Consider the following 18,794-nt stretch of genomic DNA (forward strand, 5'->3'; position numbering starts at 1 on the left):
TTCAACGCATCAACTTTTCTAGATTGTTTAGAAAATTCTGGCTGATAGCAATACAGATAATAATAATTTTCATGTTATTGCCAATAACTAATAAATGGCTGATATTAAAAATTCTATATTCTAAAAATTATAATTTTATCTAAATAAATACACAACTAAAATCATTAAAATGGATAGATTTCATTTAAAATATGGATGCACTGTTATAAAAATTTTGGCTGATATTGATAACCGATAATTTTTTATATTTGAAAGCTGATAACCGATATATTGGCTGATAAATCTAAATGAAAATGTTATAATTATTGAGAGCCTGATTATAAAAACAAAAATCTCACCATTAAAATCCATGTCCCAAGCACACAATTATAATGCTCTCATTAGAATTTTATTTAGCCTATATGATAGATTTGCGCTGCACATGTTGCACTTAACTGTGTTTTCCTTTTTGAAGTGATTTCAATCATATTTCACGCAATTCAAAATCATAATGGCGGACAGTGCACATATGAAGTGTCTTAGCTAAAGGAAATAATCCATTATTTATCGGCTTTAATATATCGGCCAAATTTTCTTATCAGGCAGATAACAATAACATTAAAAATGAACATATACCGGTATGGTTACCGATATATCATGCATCCTTAATTTAAAAAATACATTTTACAGTGTTATTAAATTATTACTTTGATTTAAAGATTAACTTTAAGTGAGTATTAGATGATGGCAAAGGTAATAAATTTCCTCTAAAATAAGGGAAATGTTATCCAATATCTACTGATACCGATAATTTAAAAAAAAAAAATCTAATATAGTCTGATAACCAATGTTACAGATTGTACACCTGCGATTCAAAATAATCCAGTATTATGCCTACAGTAGCACGCAGTACAAAAGTGAAATGCAGTTTTATTTCTAGCAGTTTTGTCTTTAACTTACCTTTCTGTTGTAAGGGTTTGTGATAACCAAGTTAGTGTCATCAGAACCTGATAAGATGTATTCGCCGGTTTCATTCCAGGATATGGTGTTAACCTTCGAAGAAACATGAAAAAGAGCTGATATAAACACCAACATTGCTTTCTCTAAAAAAGAAAAACTTATTTCTTCTGTTCCATAAACCGTGCCATTATTTAGCATAGTCTCCATCATTTTCTTTAAAGAAATAGTTCACGAGAATTGAACATTCTGTCATTGCTGACACAAAAACCCTTATCATTTCTTCTTTGGAACACAATTTTGAAGAATTATTCTTTTGTGTTCCACTAAGTTTCAATTTGATGACATCATTCTCCGAGCTCCACCGATAACACCAGTATTTTAACCATCACATAAATTCCTGCTTTAACATTTTAGAGCTGAAATGAACTGAGGTAGTATGTGCTGGCTGTGCCTTTAAGAGAAAGCGATCAATATTTCATTAACTCAAGGTTGATACGCTCTTTTCCTCTCCTTTCTAGAGCAGCTCAAACCTCATCACACAGGGTACATTTCCTTTGACCGCTGCCTTTCGAAAATAACATCATTGGGAGGGATTAAGCATTTATCCCTCATTCTGCTCTTCCGCTTTTCACTCTACAGCTCTGCTTTGTGTAGTGGGGAGATGGAATTAGATTGTGTTAGATGTAGTAAGATGCATTGCATGTTAAAATAACAAGCGTTGAAAGCAGCCTGAACTGTGTCATTAGTGAATGCGGGGAGTCTGCTTTAAATGAGGCAACACTGGAACAGAACCTGAAACGTTAGCCCAAAGCCAGGTAATAAAAGACATCTATCTCTTCTTGAAGTTAAAAATGCACAGTGTGCATTTGTCCTGGTTTTATACATCAGCTGACATGGTTTAAAAAGAGTGAATGAGGAAGGCCATCGAGAAAGGCCATCTGATCAAATGTCCACTGCATCTGTTAGCAAAAAAAGACACAAATTCTATATTCTTTTTACGGAGAGAACTAGATATTTATGTTAGGGTAGTTTATGGTCAAACACATATTTTTATGAGAAACATTTATCATCATCTATTGTTACTTGCAACCCTATTACACATTCATTCATTCATTCAATGAATTATGCTCATATAAAAGTCTATGTTTATTTAATGTTTATAGCAATTAAGTAACAAAATCAATTAAAAAACAGATCAGTAATTTAGGTCTATATAAAACCTGGATAATCTGCTAGTATTCCATTTGTCCCAGTGGATTTATTCAGAGCTATCATGTGTAAGGAAGCAGACAATAAAAATGTAAGTCAATTTCACAATTTTTAGAGCCCTCCAGAACAAATCCGGCACTTACTACTGTCTACTATAATATAATGAAATATTTATGATTTAAATGTTGCTTGCAAAAAACCTACACTACCGTTCAAAGATTTTAAAAATGTTTTTGATCAAAAAATACATTAAAACAATTAATATATTAGAATATTATTAGAATTTAAAATAACATTTTTTTATTTGAATATATTTTAAAATGTAATCTATTCCTGTGCTGGAGTAGTCATTACTCCAGTCTTCAGTGTCACGTGATCCTTCAGATATCATTCTAATATGCTGATTTGGAGCTCAAAAAAAAACATTTCTTATTATTATCAATGTTAAAAAAAGTTGCTGCTTAATGTTTTTGTGGAAATTGTGATACATTATTTTAGGATTCTTAGATGAATGGAAAGTTCATAAGCATTTATTTGAAAGAGAAATCTTTTATAACATTATAAATGTTTTTAATGTCATTTTTTTAATCAATTTAGAGCACCTTTGCTGAATAACAGTATCAATTTCTTAAAAAAAAAAAAAAAATCTTACTGCACCCAAATTCTGAATGGTAGCATATTTTGTCAGAATGTATAATATATTCAAAGATGCCATTTTTTGAATGGCGGTCAATTGAGAAAAATGCTCCCGTGCGGCCAGATGGTGTAGTTATGGCATCTACCAGCAGGCTTTTTACAAACGTGATGTGTTGTATCTGCTTATTGTGAACAATCCTTGGCAGACTATATTAAAGTGCTGCATTCTATTCCTGCTGTATTTCTGCCCATGTTTAGGCCTCAAATGCTCAATGGTCACCTCACTATTACTATTATACTCAGTTTAAAGGATGTTTGCAGATAAAATACAGAATCCTTTTCACTAATACAAACAAACCGAAACCTTGCACCAGCTATGGTTATGCAAGTTTTTTAAAACCTCGTTAACGATTATATTGGAGTGTCTGTCATTTGCAAGGCTTGCAATTAAAATAGAGTACATGTCCCAGCAGTAAAGGAGCATTGACAAAACGACGTCCCCAGTGGTTGTCTGGCACCTATCAGCCTTCGAGTTTAAATCACTGACAGATAAAGAACAGGAGCCACCGATAAGTGGGTAGAAAGAGACACACACACAACACTCACACAATAGAAGCACAACGATTCCCCTGAGACAAAATAACCCAGACAGACACATTCTCCTACAGGCACATTTATCAAGAGGAAAAAAATTAGCCAACAAAAAAAGAAGAACATCAGACACAACTGGGGACTTGAGTACAGGTGAAACAAAGGCTTTAGTGACTTACACATCCATCGTGCACATTGAGAACGGCTTCGAGCTTCAGTCGTTGTACAAACTCTCTTCTCCCTATAGAGAAAAAAAAATAACACATTTTATTGCAGCATCTCTTTTCACTAACAAACTCATTTGCATTGTCTGTTAAACCACACAGGAGAGTATTAACAAGGACCTGTCCCACATTCAATACACATTTAATTCAGCCCTTTAAAGGCTTAGTTCACCCAAAAATGAAAATTCTGTCATTTATTACTCACCCTCATGCCGTTCAACAACTGTAAGACCTTTGTTCATCTTTGGAACACAAATTAAGATATTTTTGATAAAATCCGATGGCTCAGTGAGGCCTGCATCGCCAGCAAGATAATTAACACTTCCAGATGCCAAGAAAGCTACTAAAGACATATTTAAAACAGTCCATGTGACCACAGTGGTTCAACCTTAATGCTTTGAAGTGACGAGAATACTTTTTGTGCTCCAAAAAAATGACTTTATTCAACAATATCTAGTGATGGGGGATTTCAAAACACTGCTTCATGAAGCTTCAAAGCTTTACGAATCTTTTGTTTTGAATCAGTGGTTCGGAGCGTGTATCAAACTGACAAAGTCACGCCTCCCAGTGGTGAACCATTGAAATTTCGAAACCCTTATGACATAACAAAGCTTCGTTTACTGAAATCACGTGACTTTCATGCGCTGAACCACTGATTCGAAACAAAAGATTCGTAAAGCTTCATGAAGCAGTGTTTTGAAATCGCCCATCAGTAGATCAGGGTTTCTACAGGTTTCATCAAATCTAATTTAATGCTTTTTAATGCCTTTTTAATGGCAATTTTTTATTTTTTTAATGCCATATATATATGCCGCTAAATGTCGATAGATGACGACATACGGCAATTAGAAACTTCATCATGTCATTGTTGCATTCGCATTCTGCCAAGTGTCAGCCCTTTACATTTGTTTGCTTCTCTGCTGCTACACTTTTGCTCACTTAATATATTTTAAGCCAAACTCCCAATAAAATTGTTTCATCTATATATTTTGTCTTGTACGAGCAAAACAGTAGTTTGTCCGGAATTTTTTTTTTTGTTTTTGGTAGAAACAAATTTGTTCTGAAGCAATATCCTTTCAGAATATTGCAGCTTTGACGTATGTAAATCTGCATATTTTTGATTGATTACAACTGCATTAAATAATGTTATGGAATTTTTTAAAATATTTTTTGAAAATACAAATAAGAAATGTTAGAGGGGAAATTATATTTTAAAAATGAAACTAAACCACCACTAGGTGGCGTCAAGTAACCATCTTAATAAGTGAGTGTCACTGATTCATTCATTCAAATGATTCATTCCAATGGCTGATTCATTCAAGAATGAATGGGTCATTTAATCTTTGACTCAACCGATTCGTTCAAAACGCTGAATCAGTAATGAAAACAAGGCTGAGAGTTGCGCTTTGGTAGTACTGCTGTGAACTTTGTTTGAAACGATTTTTGGTGCTAAAATAGAACAAAAACAGTCAATGTTCCTTCTAAAATGTAAGTGGCTTAATATTAATTATTTGTTAACTGAACTGTTGTATGAAATCAGTGTCACATTTTTAATCGTGATGGTAGCCTATTTAGCAAAACAGGTCGTGTGATATTACTTACCAGTAAACTCCACATTTTGAATTTTTACTGCAGTATGTTTAACCAAGTTTCTTTTTGTGTGCTTTGCTCATGTTTCCATTTCTCCTCGAGATGCTGCGCGAGCCTCAACAGCGCAACACTGTTATCGTCAGTACATTATACAGCCTATTATTATCCACTATGGATCGCCACTAACACTAAATGAAATAAAATATTTCATACTCCCGTTTTGGTGATTACCAAGTTTGTTTTGTTTGTTTGTTTGTTTGTTTTTTTGGTATTGACTTTTTAATAAGGTCCTTGTCCGGTCGGGAGAGTAAAGTTCGAGCCCTGACGTGTTAAACCAGCACTAAAATCCTGATTTATAGCCTAATCGAGATGTTGTCTGACAAAATCACCATACACATAAAATAGACATTTGCAGTGATTTTAGCTATATGTACACGTAAAATGATCACTCAGGTTAGAAGCAATAGTAGGCCTATCTATTTTATTTGTTCTCTGACTGAGCGCACATCCTCAATGCTGAACCAGAAAGGCGGAACGAATTCCTGCGCCTGCGGCAGAAAAGCAATCTCGTGCTCGTGCGGTTGTACCAGGGGGTCTCGGACGCTAGATCAGGTTAACAAGTCGCTGTATTTGTCACAACACGCTTTCTTAGGAAAAAAAGTCGCAAAAGGGGCCTGAAAAGTCGCTAAGTTGGCAACACTGATGCAGCCTTCTGTCTACAGTTCCCAGCCCGCCGCTGTCTAAACCGGCGTTATGGCAATTTCGCACCGGCCGGAGGCAATTACCAAACTGGTTCCGTGTGCGTATCACACCAATGTACATATTTTGCAACAGCAAATCATTAATTATTTAGGCTTTATTCAAAATAAACTGGTAGTTTTTTTTCAAAACTATCTAAAAAATGTAATGCCTGTATAAATGAAATTTAATGCTTTTCAATGCCATTCAAGGCCTTGATTTTCACAAAATCCATTTAATGACTTTTAATGCTTTTCAATGCCCCGCGGATACCCTGTAGATAATGTCGTTATTTTGTTTTTTTGGCACACAAAAATATTCTTGTCGCTTCATGACATTAAGGTTGAACCACTGTAGTCACATGAACTGTTTTAAATACGTCTTCAGTAGCTTTCTGGGCATCTGAAAGTGTTAATGATCTTGCTGTGAATGCAGGCCTCACTGAGTCATCGGATTTTATCAAAAATGTCTTAATTTGTGTTCCAAAGATGAATTTGTGTGTAATTGCACAAATGACTGTTTCCAAACAGGTTTCTCCACGTCATCAGATTTTTTTAAAAGAAATTTAATTAGTAAGAATGTTTTAAGAGACATTAAAGACTTTTATGTTACAATTTTTTTAAACGCTTTTCTTTTGAATTTTCTAATTATCAATGAATCCTGAAAAATTATGCATCACAGTTTCCACAAAAACACTAAGCAGCACAACTGTTTTCAACACTGATAATAATTAGAAATGTTTCTTGAGCAGTAATTCAGCATATTAAATTCTGAAGGATCATGTGACACTGAAGAAGACTGGAATAATGGCTGTTTCATCTTCAAGACTAAGCTGAATTACATTTTAAAATGTAAATTTTAAATGATATTTAAATTCTATTTTAAAAATTATAATATATAATAAAATTATAATATTTTACTGATCAAATAAATGCAGCATGAAGAACGGTAAGTAGATCTAATGCTGAAACATCAGGCCGCTCAAACAACAGTAATGTGTTTATAGTACTTTTGGTTGGAAGTTGAAAGTCAACCACTATTGCCAAAATGACACCTTTCAGTTTAATCAAGATCAGCATATGTCCCATTTACTCTTAAGCTAAGCTTAGCTATAGACAATCAGAGGCAGTTTACTTTAAGTTTATAAGAATAACATGCACACCAATCTAAGGTTGAAAGCTCATTTGTGTTGTAAATCTAAGCTGGAGTGTGTATAAAACTATATTATGCATGTGAGGAGGCTGGAATGATTGTTAATGGCCGCTGATAACTTCACTGCTTTGGAGAAATGCCACAACGCTATTACGTTACGTCCTGTATTTGCTGAGTCGCTGTCCAAAGATGGAAAACATCCTGTCAAACACTGATGTGGTAATATCAGCCACCCTGATTTGGTTTGTTGATGTTGTTTTGTTTTTGTTCATCTTATCTCTTATAAAATACTTTTTTAAATATAGATTTATTTGACATGCAAATACAGTAGTTTAGACCCATTAATGCTGGTGCACTAAAACCACAATGCCAAGTCACACTCGACAATTCTTGCATTAAAATACCTTGTGACATTTACAACATTATTTCTGACAAGCAGATATCTGCGTGTGGTTGATAAATGACAGATCTTTCCATGGCTGTATTTTCAGCCTGTGTAATAAGGAGCTACAAATAGCAAGTGCCAAACTTAGGCCAACCATTTTCAATGGTGCAAGCCTAGAGAAGAGCAGCAGCCTGAGATGACATTGCTCTATGTATGCATTGATGGCACAACTTCTATACTGGCAGATCACATATGCCAAAATAAAGCAAAAGCTGACATTTACTTACAGAACGCAAAATCTCAGCATTTTCGACTGGGTTAGAATTTCGAGACTAGAATTTGTGAACATTTGTAGAGATGTAGGTTAAATCCACTCTCGCTTCATTCACAAATGCATGAAACGGAGATACTCTGTTGTATTTTTGGTGATCTGTGTTTCTAACCGTTAGCTCTGGCAGGTTTTATAACAAGAACAAGAGCCGAGCTAAATTTGGCACACTTTGAACGATATGCTATCATCACTATCTGAATGTGAGATCCAGAGTAAAACAGCTCACAGACACAAAACACTGAACATATTGGCACAATTGATTAACCAAACAGAATCCAGCATCCAATTTTTAGGGTATAGAGAAGAAATGAGCTGAACTGGTTTTGTCTTAAAAAACATATTTGGGTCAGACTAGGTGGATTCTATTACGTAAGCGTGCTTTGAAGTCTGCCAAGACTGGCTGACACTTCTCTCAGGTCTCTCAGCTCAAGTGTATATTGCAGAGGGGCTTGTCTGACTAGAGCTACAAATTCACCAGTGAAGTAAAATATTTTTTTGCCTGATTTGAGTGAGGTCAGATAATGGTCAGATTCACTTCACTGTTAAGCCATGAGCACAATTCCTATTTATTCCTATAATGCAAAATATTCTGTTTATGGAGGTACAGGGTAATACTGAATCAAAATATGTGTCTCTCTGCTAGCCAAAGTGAAAGTTCACCCAAAAATGAAAATTCTGTAATGACTACCATTTCATTTCAAACCCTAACCCTTACACAAGGCGATAATATGGCTTTAGAAGACTTGTAATGTAGCGCAAACATCATATGGACTAGGTTTATGGTACTGTTTATGTTGCTTTTTTGTCATTTTGGAGCGTAACAGCCTCTGTACCTGTTCACTTTCATTGTATGGAAAAGTACAGCATGGACATTCCATGATATAACTCATTTTGTGTTTTACAAAAGAAAAAAAAAACATACAGGTTTTGAATAATGAGAGGGTGAGTAAATAACATAATTTCAATTTTTGTGTAAACTATGAACTTTTTTGGAAACATTTTACAGTCCTGATATGGTAACACTAAGGTTCTCTATCTAAAAATAAATAAGAGCTAAACTATGTATGGCTATAAATCAAAGATATCTGCAAGCCATACCAATCTGTACCTAACAGTGAAAATCATCCTAGAAACAACAATATATGTTTTGTGTTATAAATCAAAAGCTAGTACTGTTAGTCAATACATTGCAAGAACCTGATTGAAATTTAGTGGAACAACAAGGAAGCCAATGAAAGAAGAACAAACCTTCTGTCCAAAGTTATTAAAAACATAACAGATCAACAAATAACAGTATTGTGTTTAGCATGTTTTGAGATTATTATAACCTCTTCACACTATGATTCCCTTCAACACCATAAAGACCTGTGCTGACAGTCAGTGACTAATTTGCATACATAAAATGTAAAAAGGCAACCCTACTAGTATTTCAGGCTACTTATGCTTCATAAATTATATTATTCTTAATTGTTAGAGTGTTATTTAAAGGATGGTTTGTAATATTATATATACACACACACACACACACACACACACACACACACACATATTTTGTTAAATAATTTGGAACAAAAACAACCTTTTGAACAAAAGACTTAAGAACAATTGATACCATTAGACAATAATAAAAACATTTGTAACATTTTTTGTGGGGTCTATTTCATTTTTGATATAATATGTAAAAAAGAAATAAGACAATTGTAGTACTTCCTCTTAAATCTGTATATCTAAAGACAGAGCTCCTTCCAGACCAATCAGTTTGATAATTCAGGTTTTTTTTGTTTTTTTCTAAACCAAAATATTACAGTAATGCTGGTACGATTCCACTATGTCGTACTGAAAACAGATCAGCATCAGAGTAACAGGTCAGATGATCTTTAACCAGTGTCCCTGTCCTGTGTGCAAGCTCAAATGACAGCTGTCACCTAAAAGGTCTTCTTCGTAAACAAGTCTGATTTTCAAGAGTGTGGTCGTAGTTTCTTACCTAAATAATTAGTCCTGACCGCATATGGATCTGTGCATCCAATGGAGCGTTTTCTTACATCCCAAATGAGGTTGCCAGAGCAGGACATGGTGTTTAAACCTCTAATGTTGAGACATGCATTGATGAAAAGGGGAGAGCAGACGCTTTTCTTGTGTGTTTGCCTTCCTTCCGTGTCGTTTGATTATTATTGTTGTTTCCCTGCTCAGAGCCTAATAGTCGGTCATATAAGTTCATCGACAACTGATACTGGATGAATGAGAGAATATATTACTCCTTGATATCGACACCCCCGCGGCGATCCGTTTCCGACACTATGTGCATGATTGCTTTGAGGTGTAGTAAAAATATTGTGCTTCTTGTTTGGCTATCCGCTTTAGCCTCTGCTGCTCTGGTACGTCAAATCCATCTCGAGCCCAAAGCCAATGAAGGGAGAGACGCGCAGTATGTTGACTGTAATGAGCGCGCGCTCTCGAGAACGTCAAGTGTGCGCAGAAGTTACGCCGAACAGATGACTGCGTTCAAATCTCAAGGATATCTGTTTGTCTCACCTGAGGTATTTGTACACTATAATATTAAAATCAAATAGCTTAAATCTATTAGAACCGAAGATTTTTTTTAATTGGCATACAAATGAAAACTCGACATAGTACTGTTTTTTAAGGTAACTAGTGATTGGTTAATACTTAAAAGCGTTGAAAAAAGTAACATGTATCATTTTCTTTTCTTTTTTTCTTGAAAACAAAACAAGACACACATGCACAACGATTAAAAACATTTAAGATGGATTTAAAAAACTCTATAATAGTCTAAACGAAAATAATGACACTCATTAAAATGTTTAATTGCCATTGAATTGGAAATATATAGTGGAGGTAAAATATGAGAACTATTTAGACTAAACTAATTTCGATGCAAAATAGACAAATCTGTGCATGCAAATTCAAATGTAATGCAATATATTTTAACACTGTATTATATTAAACAAAACAAATCAACCCAACCAATTAAACCCTTCAGACCCTGCGTCCATTGGAATGGACATCACATGGATTTTGGTTTAAACCAATAAGATTTAATGTTTTTATAATATAAGTACTGCCTGGTCACTGATTAGTCCCTGATCTACCAATCACAATGAAAGAATGACCCATAACTTAATCTGATTGTGCTTCAGACATCACAAAAGACAGGCATGGCTAACCAACTAGACAGGAGCTCCTTTTTTATCTTTTATATGAATGAAGATCTATGTTCATGGCATCATCAACTTGCACCTATTATAATCTTAATAATATCAAGTGATAATATTCAAAGTTAATTTGAAAATCTTTCAGAGCTGAAGAACAGTATTTGTTGTCCATCACAATGGACATTAGATCTTAATCAAATAAAATTTTATTTTATTTTTTTCTGATTTTGTCTGATTTTTGTTGTGATCATAAGCTGTCATTCAGTTTTTCATTAGTTTTATTAAAAAACAGAAATAGCAAATGTGAAATCAGTGCATACACTGCAACACACACACACACACACACACACACACACACACTGATGCCCTGATGCTATATGCACACAATCATATATTTATCAAAAACAGCAAGTACACACAACACACACACAGACATATACGCACATATTCCCATTCACCCACTGCAAACAACAAAAATAATAAGTTTTTTTGAGAATTCATCTTATCATCTTACATTTTCTCTACATTCTTATTGAATTGCTCTTTGTTACAGTATGTGTTCTTTTCAAAATCTTCAGTGCTATAGTTCACATAATATTGTGTTTGAACTCTAGCTCATAAGAACTGTATGGTTAAAATATGACACATTTTTTGTTGCTTAAGCCCTGATGTCCATTGTAGTGGACATGAAAAAAAATCTAATAAAAAATGAGTTTGCACAAATCTTTTTTAGACTCATTTAAGAAGAGCAAATATCAAGTGGATAAAAATGTTTTTGCTCAGTGAAACATAATTCAGGTCTGAAGGGGTTAATCAATAAATGTTTGTTAAATTAATTTCCAAACTACTCTCTTCACTTCAAAGGATATTGTGAAGGGCGATTTTTGAATGAATTGCATTTTTAACTTCCACGCCCAATATTACATATTTATATTCTACACATAACCGCGAAAACAGCTTCTTTTCTCAAAAAGCTTTGACTTCTTAAAGGTCCCGCCTTTTAGGAGCGTGCGAACGCCTTCCAGCCAATCACACGCAGAGGCGTGACCATATCAACCAATCATATACCTCAGAGGCTCAGCCACGTCATGACGCAATTAGCTTTGCGACGCGTCCTCTTCACACGACAACATACCAGCAAACTGCATTAGCAAGGTCGAGAGTAGGACAATAACGTAGACTTTGTACTTTATGCTCGTCCAAAGGTCTTGTTTTCTTGACTACGGGCTCTTGCCTTTTGGAAACAGCACGGGTCAAAAGCAGTAGGGTGCTTTGCACATCCTAAGCGGTATTTTCGTGCGTGCAGTGGTAGCATTTAGCTTGTTTGGAAGTCATCATGGCTATGGTGGGGCTGAGAGCTTCTTACCACAGAATCCTCGACAGGATCGAGCATATGCTGCCGGCTAAACTGAGACCTGTTTATAACCACCCTGCAGGTAACGCAAATGCTGTTAGTGTTACAGCTTATTTGTCACTGATACTGATCCTGTTAACCTCTGGAAGCATACACTGAAGTGTGTCATATGACGGACGGTGCAGCCATAGAGACTGCTACCTGAGCAGGTGTTTTTGTCTTATTGGTCAAAAAACAGAATCACTCCAATATTTAAAATAGAGGTAATAATGAGCTTGGTAAACGAATGGAACAGAATTAGAACGTATATAATTGGTCTCCTTTGATGTAGGTGTAGCCAAGAATAGAACTGATTTTTTACATCTAGAAAATGTTTATTATATTTAAAAGGTGTTGAATTATAGCCGCTGTATAATATGTAGAAATGTTAATTTTTTGTATTCTTGCATGGAAACCATGGTGTATTGTTGACACTTTTCAGGATAATATTTTTACAAGTAAAGCTTCAGATGAAACATTATTTTTGTTATGTTTGCAGTTCTTGTCTTGCTATACTTATCACATTTTTTATTTTTTATAATATGGCACTTTCAATGATATGGGTACAAAATGGGGACTAATTCTTTTAATAAGTATTTATACTATTAATAAAAAGTATTAATTGCATTAATATAAGTATTTATTAAAAAAATCACTTTTCATGTTTTAATTCATTTTATGTTTTCAAATTTTGAGACGTGTCTAAATTTAGTTTAAAATTCTTGTGTGATTGTAATTTTCCAGCTATTCCCCAGAAACTTTCCCTCCAATCACCAGTCATCCAGTAAAGCCTCCAGACACTTTCTTCATGAATAGAGATCATCCGATTGTTTTAGAGTTCAGGTCATTGTCCCGTGCCTATAACAACAATTATTACGGTTGTTAAAAACGCACAAAATGTTACATATTCATATTAGTACGATTCTTTAAAATGCTTGTGTTTGAAATTATTATTGCTATTATTATTTTTATTAAGTATTAGTATTATGACATGAATTGTGCACATATGATTTTAACTGTAGGTGTAATGAAAAAGAAGGTCAAAAGTTTTTTTGTTTGTTTTTTAACGTCATGGGTCACCAAAGTGTGAAGTGCTTTGTGGAAAGTGCCCTTTACAAACAGAAATCATTCTCAGTAATATATTCTGTTATTGAATAACTAAATATATTTTCTGTTATAATAACCTCACATGATTTCTCTTAAGAGAGTCAGTGTGTTTATAGAATAAATAGATATCAAATTACATGCATTGCAAAAAACATAGGTTGACTGACAAGAAAGAAACTAAAACAAAAAGATTAAACAAAAGAACTGTGTTGGTTTATAGCACAGCAGATTTTGACCTTTGCTTCACCTTTGCCAGAGGTAGGGAGTCATATTAAAGGGTAGAGATGACGGATCTTTTAGTAAATTATATTAATTTTTTTTTTAATGCGGATTGTTTTCTCAGGCCCGGTTTCACAGATAGGGCTTAGATTAAGCCAGGATTAGGCCTTAGTTCAATTAGGACATTCAAGTAGCTTTTATAAATGTGCATTAGAAAAAACATTTTGAGACAAAACAATGCACTGACATATTTTAAGATTTGTCAACAACAGCTCAAACATGCATTTTAGTCTGGGACCTCGTCTGTGAATCCAGGGGTCCATGTTCTAAAACAGATCTGTTGTATTAAGTAGATCACTGATGGCATGGCACAAACTCCAATGTAAGCTGATGAGTGTATTTTAGTCTTATTGAATGTTCAGATATTCAGTGTTTACAAATAATAGTCCATAATCGGTGAAACATTTGTATTATCAGCCATTGTATATTGTATTTCTTATTGAAAATCAATTTAAGTCTGAGATTTGTGGTACACATGCTCACAACACAGAGTTGAGGGATGCAGGTTCGAGTCTGTGTCCTGATCCCAGTCCCCCTGCCCCTTCCTCCAATTTCCTATCCTGTAAATAAAGAAAAAAAATCTATTTACGTTTACCTTTTATGTTTTGGAAGAAAATTGCATGCCAAAACACAGCCACAAAGTGCCTGTATGTGTAGATCAAGTATTAGTACCTTTTGTTTTGTGTTACAATTACACACATTCTCTGTGAACATTTTACCTGCGAACCATGAGTTTAACTCTATTGATTTGCTCTTTGTTTAGGTCCAAAGACTGTGTTTTTCTGGGCTCCAATGTTTAAATGGGTAAGATTAATAACATGCAGCATCTGGATGTTCTTTTGTATATGTACACTTATAGTTTCGCTTATTATTCACCGATAATTTCACACAGGGTCTGGTCATGGCTGGCTTAGCAGACATGGCACGTCCAGCAGAGAAACTCAGTACCTCCCAATCTTTTGTGCTGACAGCCACAGGTATACATCACAAATCTTTTTAAAAATCTGCACATTTTGAAGATCCAAATCTCAGTCACTCTGTTTTTCAGGTCTTATTTGGTCCAGGTATTCTCTGGTTATTATCCCGAAGAATTGGAATCTATTTGCTGTAAACTTCTTTGTAGGAGGTGCAGGAGGATCACAGCTCTACAGAATATGGAAGTGCGTACAATCATTCACTTATAGAATACATTCAGGAGTGTGCAATGTCAAATTAATTCGGCAAAAGGGGAATTTTAGACTGTCTTGCGTAGTAGCCATCTGATGTCATGTCTTTCACAACAGCTACATGTGAACAGTTCTGGATCAGTCGATGGCTGTGATAGATCAACACAGGGAAACTAAAGTAGGACACAGAGACATCAGCTATGTAGATGTATATCTATGCAGATGTATTAAAAGAGCTTATAAAAGGAATCAATTGTATTGTCTAATTAAATGTATGACAATACCTAAAATGGGCCAAAATGGTAATTTAAAGGGGGAAACACTCGGAATTTAAGTTGTTAGGCAATCTTCCACCTTTCTAAATTAAATGAGATGCTTTGTTGCTGTTGTCTTCATTCTGGGCTAAAACTCTTCCCTCATTTATCTGCTGTGAACTCAAAGCTTGTTTTTTGGTTATCTACACTTTAACAAGATTTTCAATAGTAGCAATAAAGCAGACAGGGTCTTCCAGCATATTGTGCAATTTAGGTGTGTGATTAAGGTGGGTGATTTTCAATATATGAGCTCTTTTTATTCCCCACAGGTATAACAGGGAACAGAAGGCAAAGGAAAAAGAAGCACAGGCTTGATACCAGTGCTGTGTAAAGTGCATCCAGAGGACCGAAAGGGACTCTCCTCGACTGGTACCCCAGAAACTTCCCCTCCAATCACCAGTCATCCAGTAGAGCCTCCAGACACTTTCTTCATGAATAGAGATCATCTGATTGTTTTAGAGTTCAGGTCATTGTCCCGTGCCACTAGTACCTATAGCAACAATTATTACGGTTGTTGAAAACGCACAAAATGTTACATATTCATATTAGTACGATTCTTTAAAATGCTTGTGTTTGAAATGCATCTTGATAAAGGTGCTTTCCATCCAACATACTTGAGTTACCATCGCAATTCTTACTATCAAGTGAATTTCTTCACTCAGCCTCTGTCATGCTATTAACGGAATGTCTCCAAATAAATTTTAGAAAAGTCTTTCATTATTTGTATTTCTTAGGAAATATTTATTAAACAGCTGTAATACTTTTTTATTATTATTATTTTATTTTGATTCCACAGTCATATCCATAACATGTAATTGTTTTAGTTGAAACTCATACATTATGAAAAATAACCTGAACTGCATTGTGATATTGGAATTTTTTTAATCAACTTAAATAAAGTAACATTAAAGTCAGATTTACTAAAAGCGCCTTGCTCTTACAATCTAGTGTGCTGTTAGATGTTCACATGCATTAATCTCTCTAGTTATTCACCTGTCTTGCATTATGAAGTATAACCTTTTTAAGTTACTCGTTATTGGCAAGAAATAAGTATCCGAATGTAATACTACTCATACATTTTCTGCTATGTTAATTCTGCTAATGTTATGCAAATTTTGTGCATGCTTGCAATGCAAGATGCTACTACGTTTTGACAGAATAAGCAGCATACAACCAGAGAACATAAATCCCACAATAAAAAGCATGTAACTTTACCATTTTATTTCCAGTGACGCATATGAACTGGAGGTGTTATCAACTGTGATTTTTCACACATGATTTCTGACTCTTTAGAAAGCCAAATTAATTTTGATAAACCATTTTAATGATTTTTAAAGATGATATTCAAACACCACTTCCTGAATTAAAAATGTAGTGAGGTCACATTTGATAACAGTCTTGCATACTACTATTTGAAATGCTTGCTGTTTCACACATGCCAAAACTAAAATAACAGGAAGTATATCTTTTTGTGACCGTACACTGCTGACCCCGTGTGGTGCTACAATAAACTGCATTGTGTTCAGTAGAATGAGAATGAGATCTACATACACAATGCCTAGCTTACATTTTATTTGCACATATAAACGTGTAGGGGGTAACGCATTACAAGTAACTTGAGTTACGTAATCAGATTACTCTTTCAATTAACTAGTAAAGTAGCGCATTACTTTTTCTATTTACAACAAAATATCTGAGTTACTTTTTCACATATTTTGGCTGACAGCTCTACTGTCCTCATGTTGAGAGAAATAAAGTGCAGAGGTGTTGTGTGAACATGATGGTTATTGCAGTTCTAGACTAAACGTGAACATGCATTTACTCATCCCACTTCCACAAAAACATTCAGTATTCTTTAAAATGAATAAAAAAAGTGAAATGCAATCTCAGAATTTTATGCAAACCTGTAATAATTAAATATATTACATTACACAAATATACTTTATGTATTTATTCTCACTTTATTAACCAATATCTTTGCTGCTGACCTTCAATGATTCTAATTCAACCATACTAATAATCAAAAATTACTTTATATTAGATTTAGAAATATGAGCGTTGAACTTCCTTCTCCTGTATCCTATTCTTCTTTATTCCAGAATGGCAGCACACCTGAAAGGTTTATTTGAGCTGCATCCTCTACCGTACAGGCGTAAATATGCATTTCCTTCAGCCTGAGGCTTATTCATTTTGTTTTTGGTGTGAAAGGGCCTTTACATTTGCCAAATATAGAACTTTTTTGTTGTTATTAAAGGATTAGTTCACTTTCAAATTAAAATTTCCTGATAATTTACTTACCCCCATGTCATCCAAGATGTTCATGTCTTTCTTTCTTCCGTCGAAAAGAAATGAAGATTTTTGATGAAAACATTCCAGAATTTTTCTCCATATAGTGGACTTAAATGGAGCCCAAACGGTTGAAGGTCAAAATTACAGTTTCATTGCAGCTTCAAAACGTTCTACACAATCCCAGATGAGAAATAAGGGTCTTATCTAGAGAAACCATCGCTCATTTTCTAAAAAAAATTTCAAAATTTATACGTTTTAACCATAAATGCTCATCTTGAACTAGCTCTCTTCTTCTTCTCTATTTGAATTCCAGCAGTGTAGAAACTGCTAAGTGTATTACTGCCCTCCACAGGTCAAAGTTTGAACTAAATTGTCATATACAATTTTCTAGTGCAAGTATATAACAATTAGTTCAAACTTTAACCTGTGGAGGGCAATACACTTAGCAGTGTCTACACTGCTGGAATTCAAATAGAGAAGAAGAAGAGAGCTAGTTCAAGAAGGTTATGGTTAAAATGTATAAAATTTTAAATTTTTTTTAGAAAATGAGCAATGGTTTCTCTAGATAAGACCCTTATTCCTCATCTGGGATTGCTGTAAACTGTCATTTTGACCTTCAACCGTTTGGGCCCCAATGAAGTCCACTATGTGGAGAAAAATCCTAGAATGTTTTCATCAAAAACCATAATTTCTTTTCGACTGAAGAAATAAAGACATGAACATCTTGGATGACATAGGGGGAGTAAATTATCAGGAAATTTTCATTTGAAAGTGAACCAATCCTTTAAAAAACAAACAAGAAAGCCCTGCCCAGATGAGAAAAAGTAACACAAAAGTAACATAATGCATTACTTTCCATAAAAAGTAACTAAGTAACGCAATTAGTTACTTTTTTAGAGAGTAATGCAATATTGTAATGCATTACTTTTAAAAGTAACTTTCCCCCAACACTGCATATACCATTGCTTTAAAAACAATGCACTCTATTTATTGCTAGTTTTAATGCCCGTGGTCATCATAAATAATAAGCAGCCTCTCACAGAATTGTAGTAAAATAATTCCACAACGTTGCTCATCATTTTACAAAATAAATAAATAAATGTTACAGTGACAGTAATTTATTCATTTGTGTAAAGAGTGCACATCAATCATTCTGAGACAAACTGGTATTTATCATTTCACATAAAAGAGAACACGTACCTATTCGGTTGCACCTGCTTCCATTTATTTGACCATTTATGATGTCTGGAATGCATTTGCGACAAGTCTGAATGTCAT

The 18,794-nt window shown here is 34.4% G+C and overlaps 2 protein-coding genes across 8 annotated transcripts in view; one reads left to right on the plus strand and one right to left on the minus strand.

Moving 5' to 3' along the window:
• dcaf6 (ddb1 and cul4 associated factor 6) overlaps positions 1 to 10,221 on the minus strand; it is a 37,773-nt gene extending 27,552 nt beyond the window's left edge. For 6 of the 7 annotated variants that reach the window (XM_048193413.1, XM_048193412.1, XM_048193410.1 and 3 more), the window contains exons 1-3: positions 9,780 to 10,220; positions 3,555 to 3,616; positions 940 to 1,032 (exon numbers count right to left, since the gene is read on the minus strand). In XM_048193413.1, the coding sequence (XP_048049370.1) occupies positions 940 to 1,032; positions 3,555 to 3,616; positions 9,780 to 9,867 (243 nt within the window). In that variant the 5' untranslated portion in view covers positions 9,868 to 10,220. Of the gene's footprint in view, positions 1 to 939; positions 1,033 to 3,554; positions 3,617 to 9,779 lie in introns of all 7 variants that reach the window. The other variant, XM_048193409.1, reaches the window with a different exon arrangement.
• A 1,839-nt stretch (positions 10,222 to 12,060) lies between these two features.
• On the plus strand, positions 12,061 to 15,939 carry mpc2b (mitochondrial pyruvate carrier 2b). The gene is made up of 5 exons (XM_048193416.1): positions 12,061 to 12,404; positions 14,511 to 14,551; positions 14,640 to 14,724; positions 14,796 to 14,907; positions 15,497 to 15,939. Exons 1-5 carry the CDS (start codon positions 12,305 to 12,307, stop codon positions 15,540 to 15,542), a joined length of 384 nt encoding a protein of 127 aa, XP_048049373.1. The 5' UTR covers positions 12,061 to 12,304; the 3' UTR covers positions 15,543 to 15,939.
• Positions 15,940 to 18,794: the final 2,855 nt, after the last annotated feature.

This window comes from Megalobrama amblycephala, linkage group LG6 (assembly GCF_018812025.1).
Source record: "Megalobrama amblycephala isolate DHTTF-2021 linkage group LG6, ASM1881202v1, whole genome shotgun sequence".
Lineage (NCBI taxonomy): Eukaryota > Metazoa > Chordata > Actinopteri > Cypriniformes > Xenocyprididae > Megalobrama > Megalobrama amblycephala.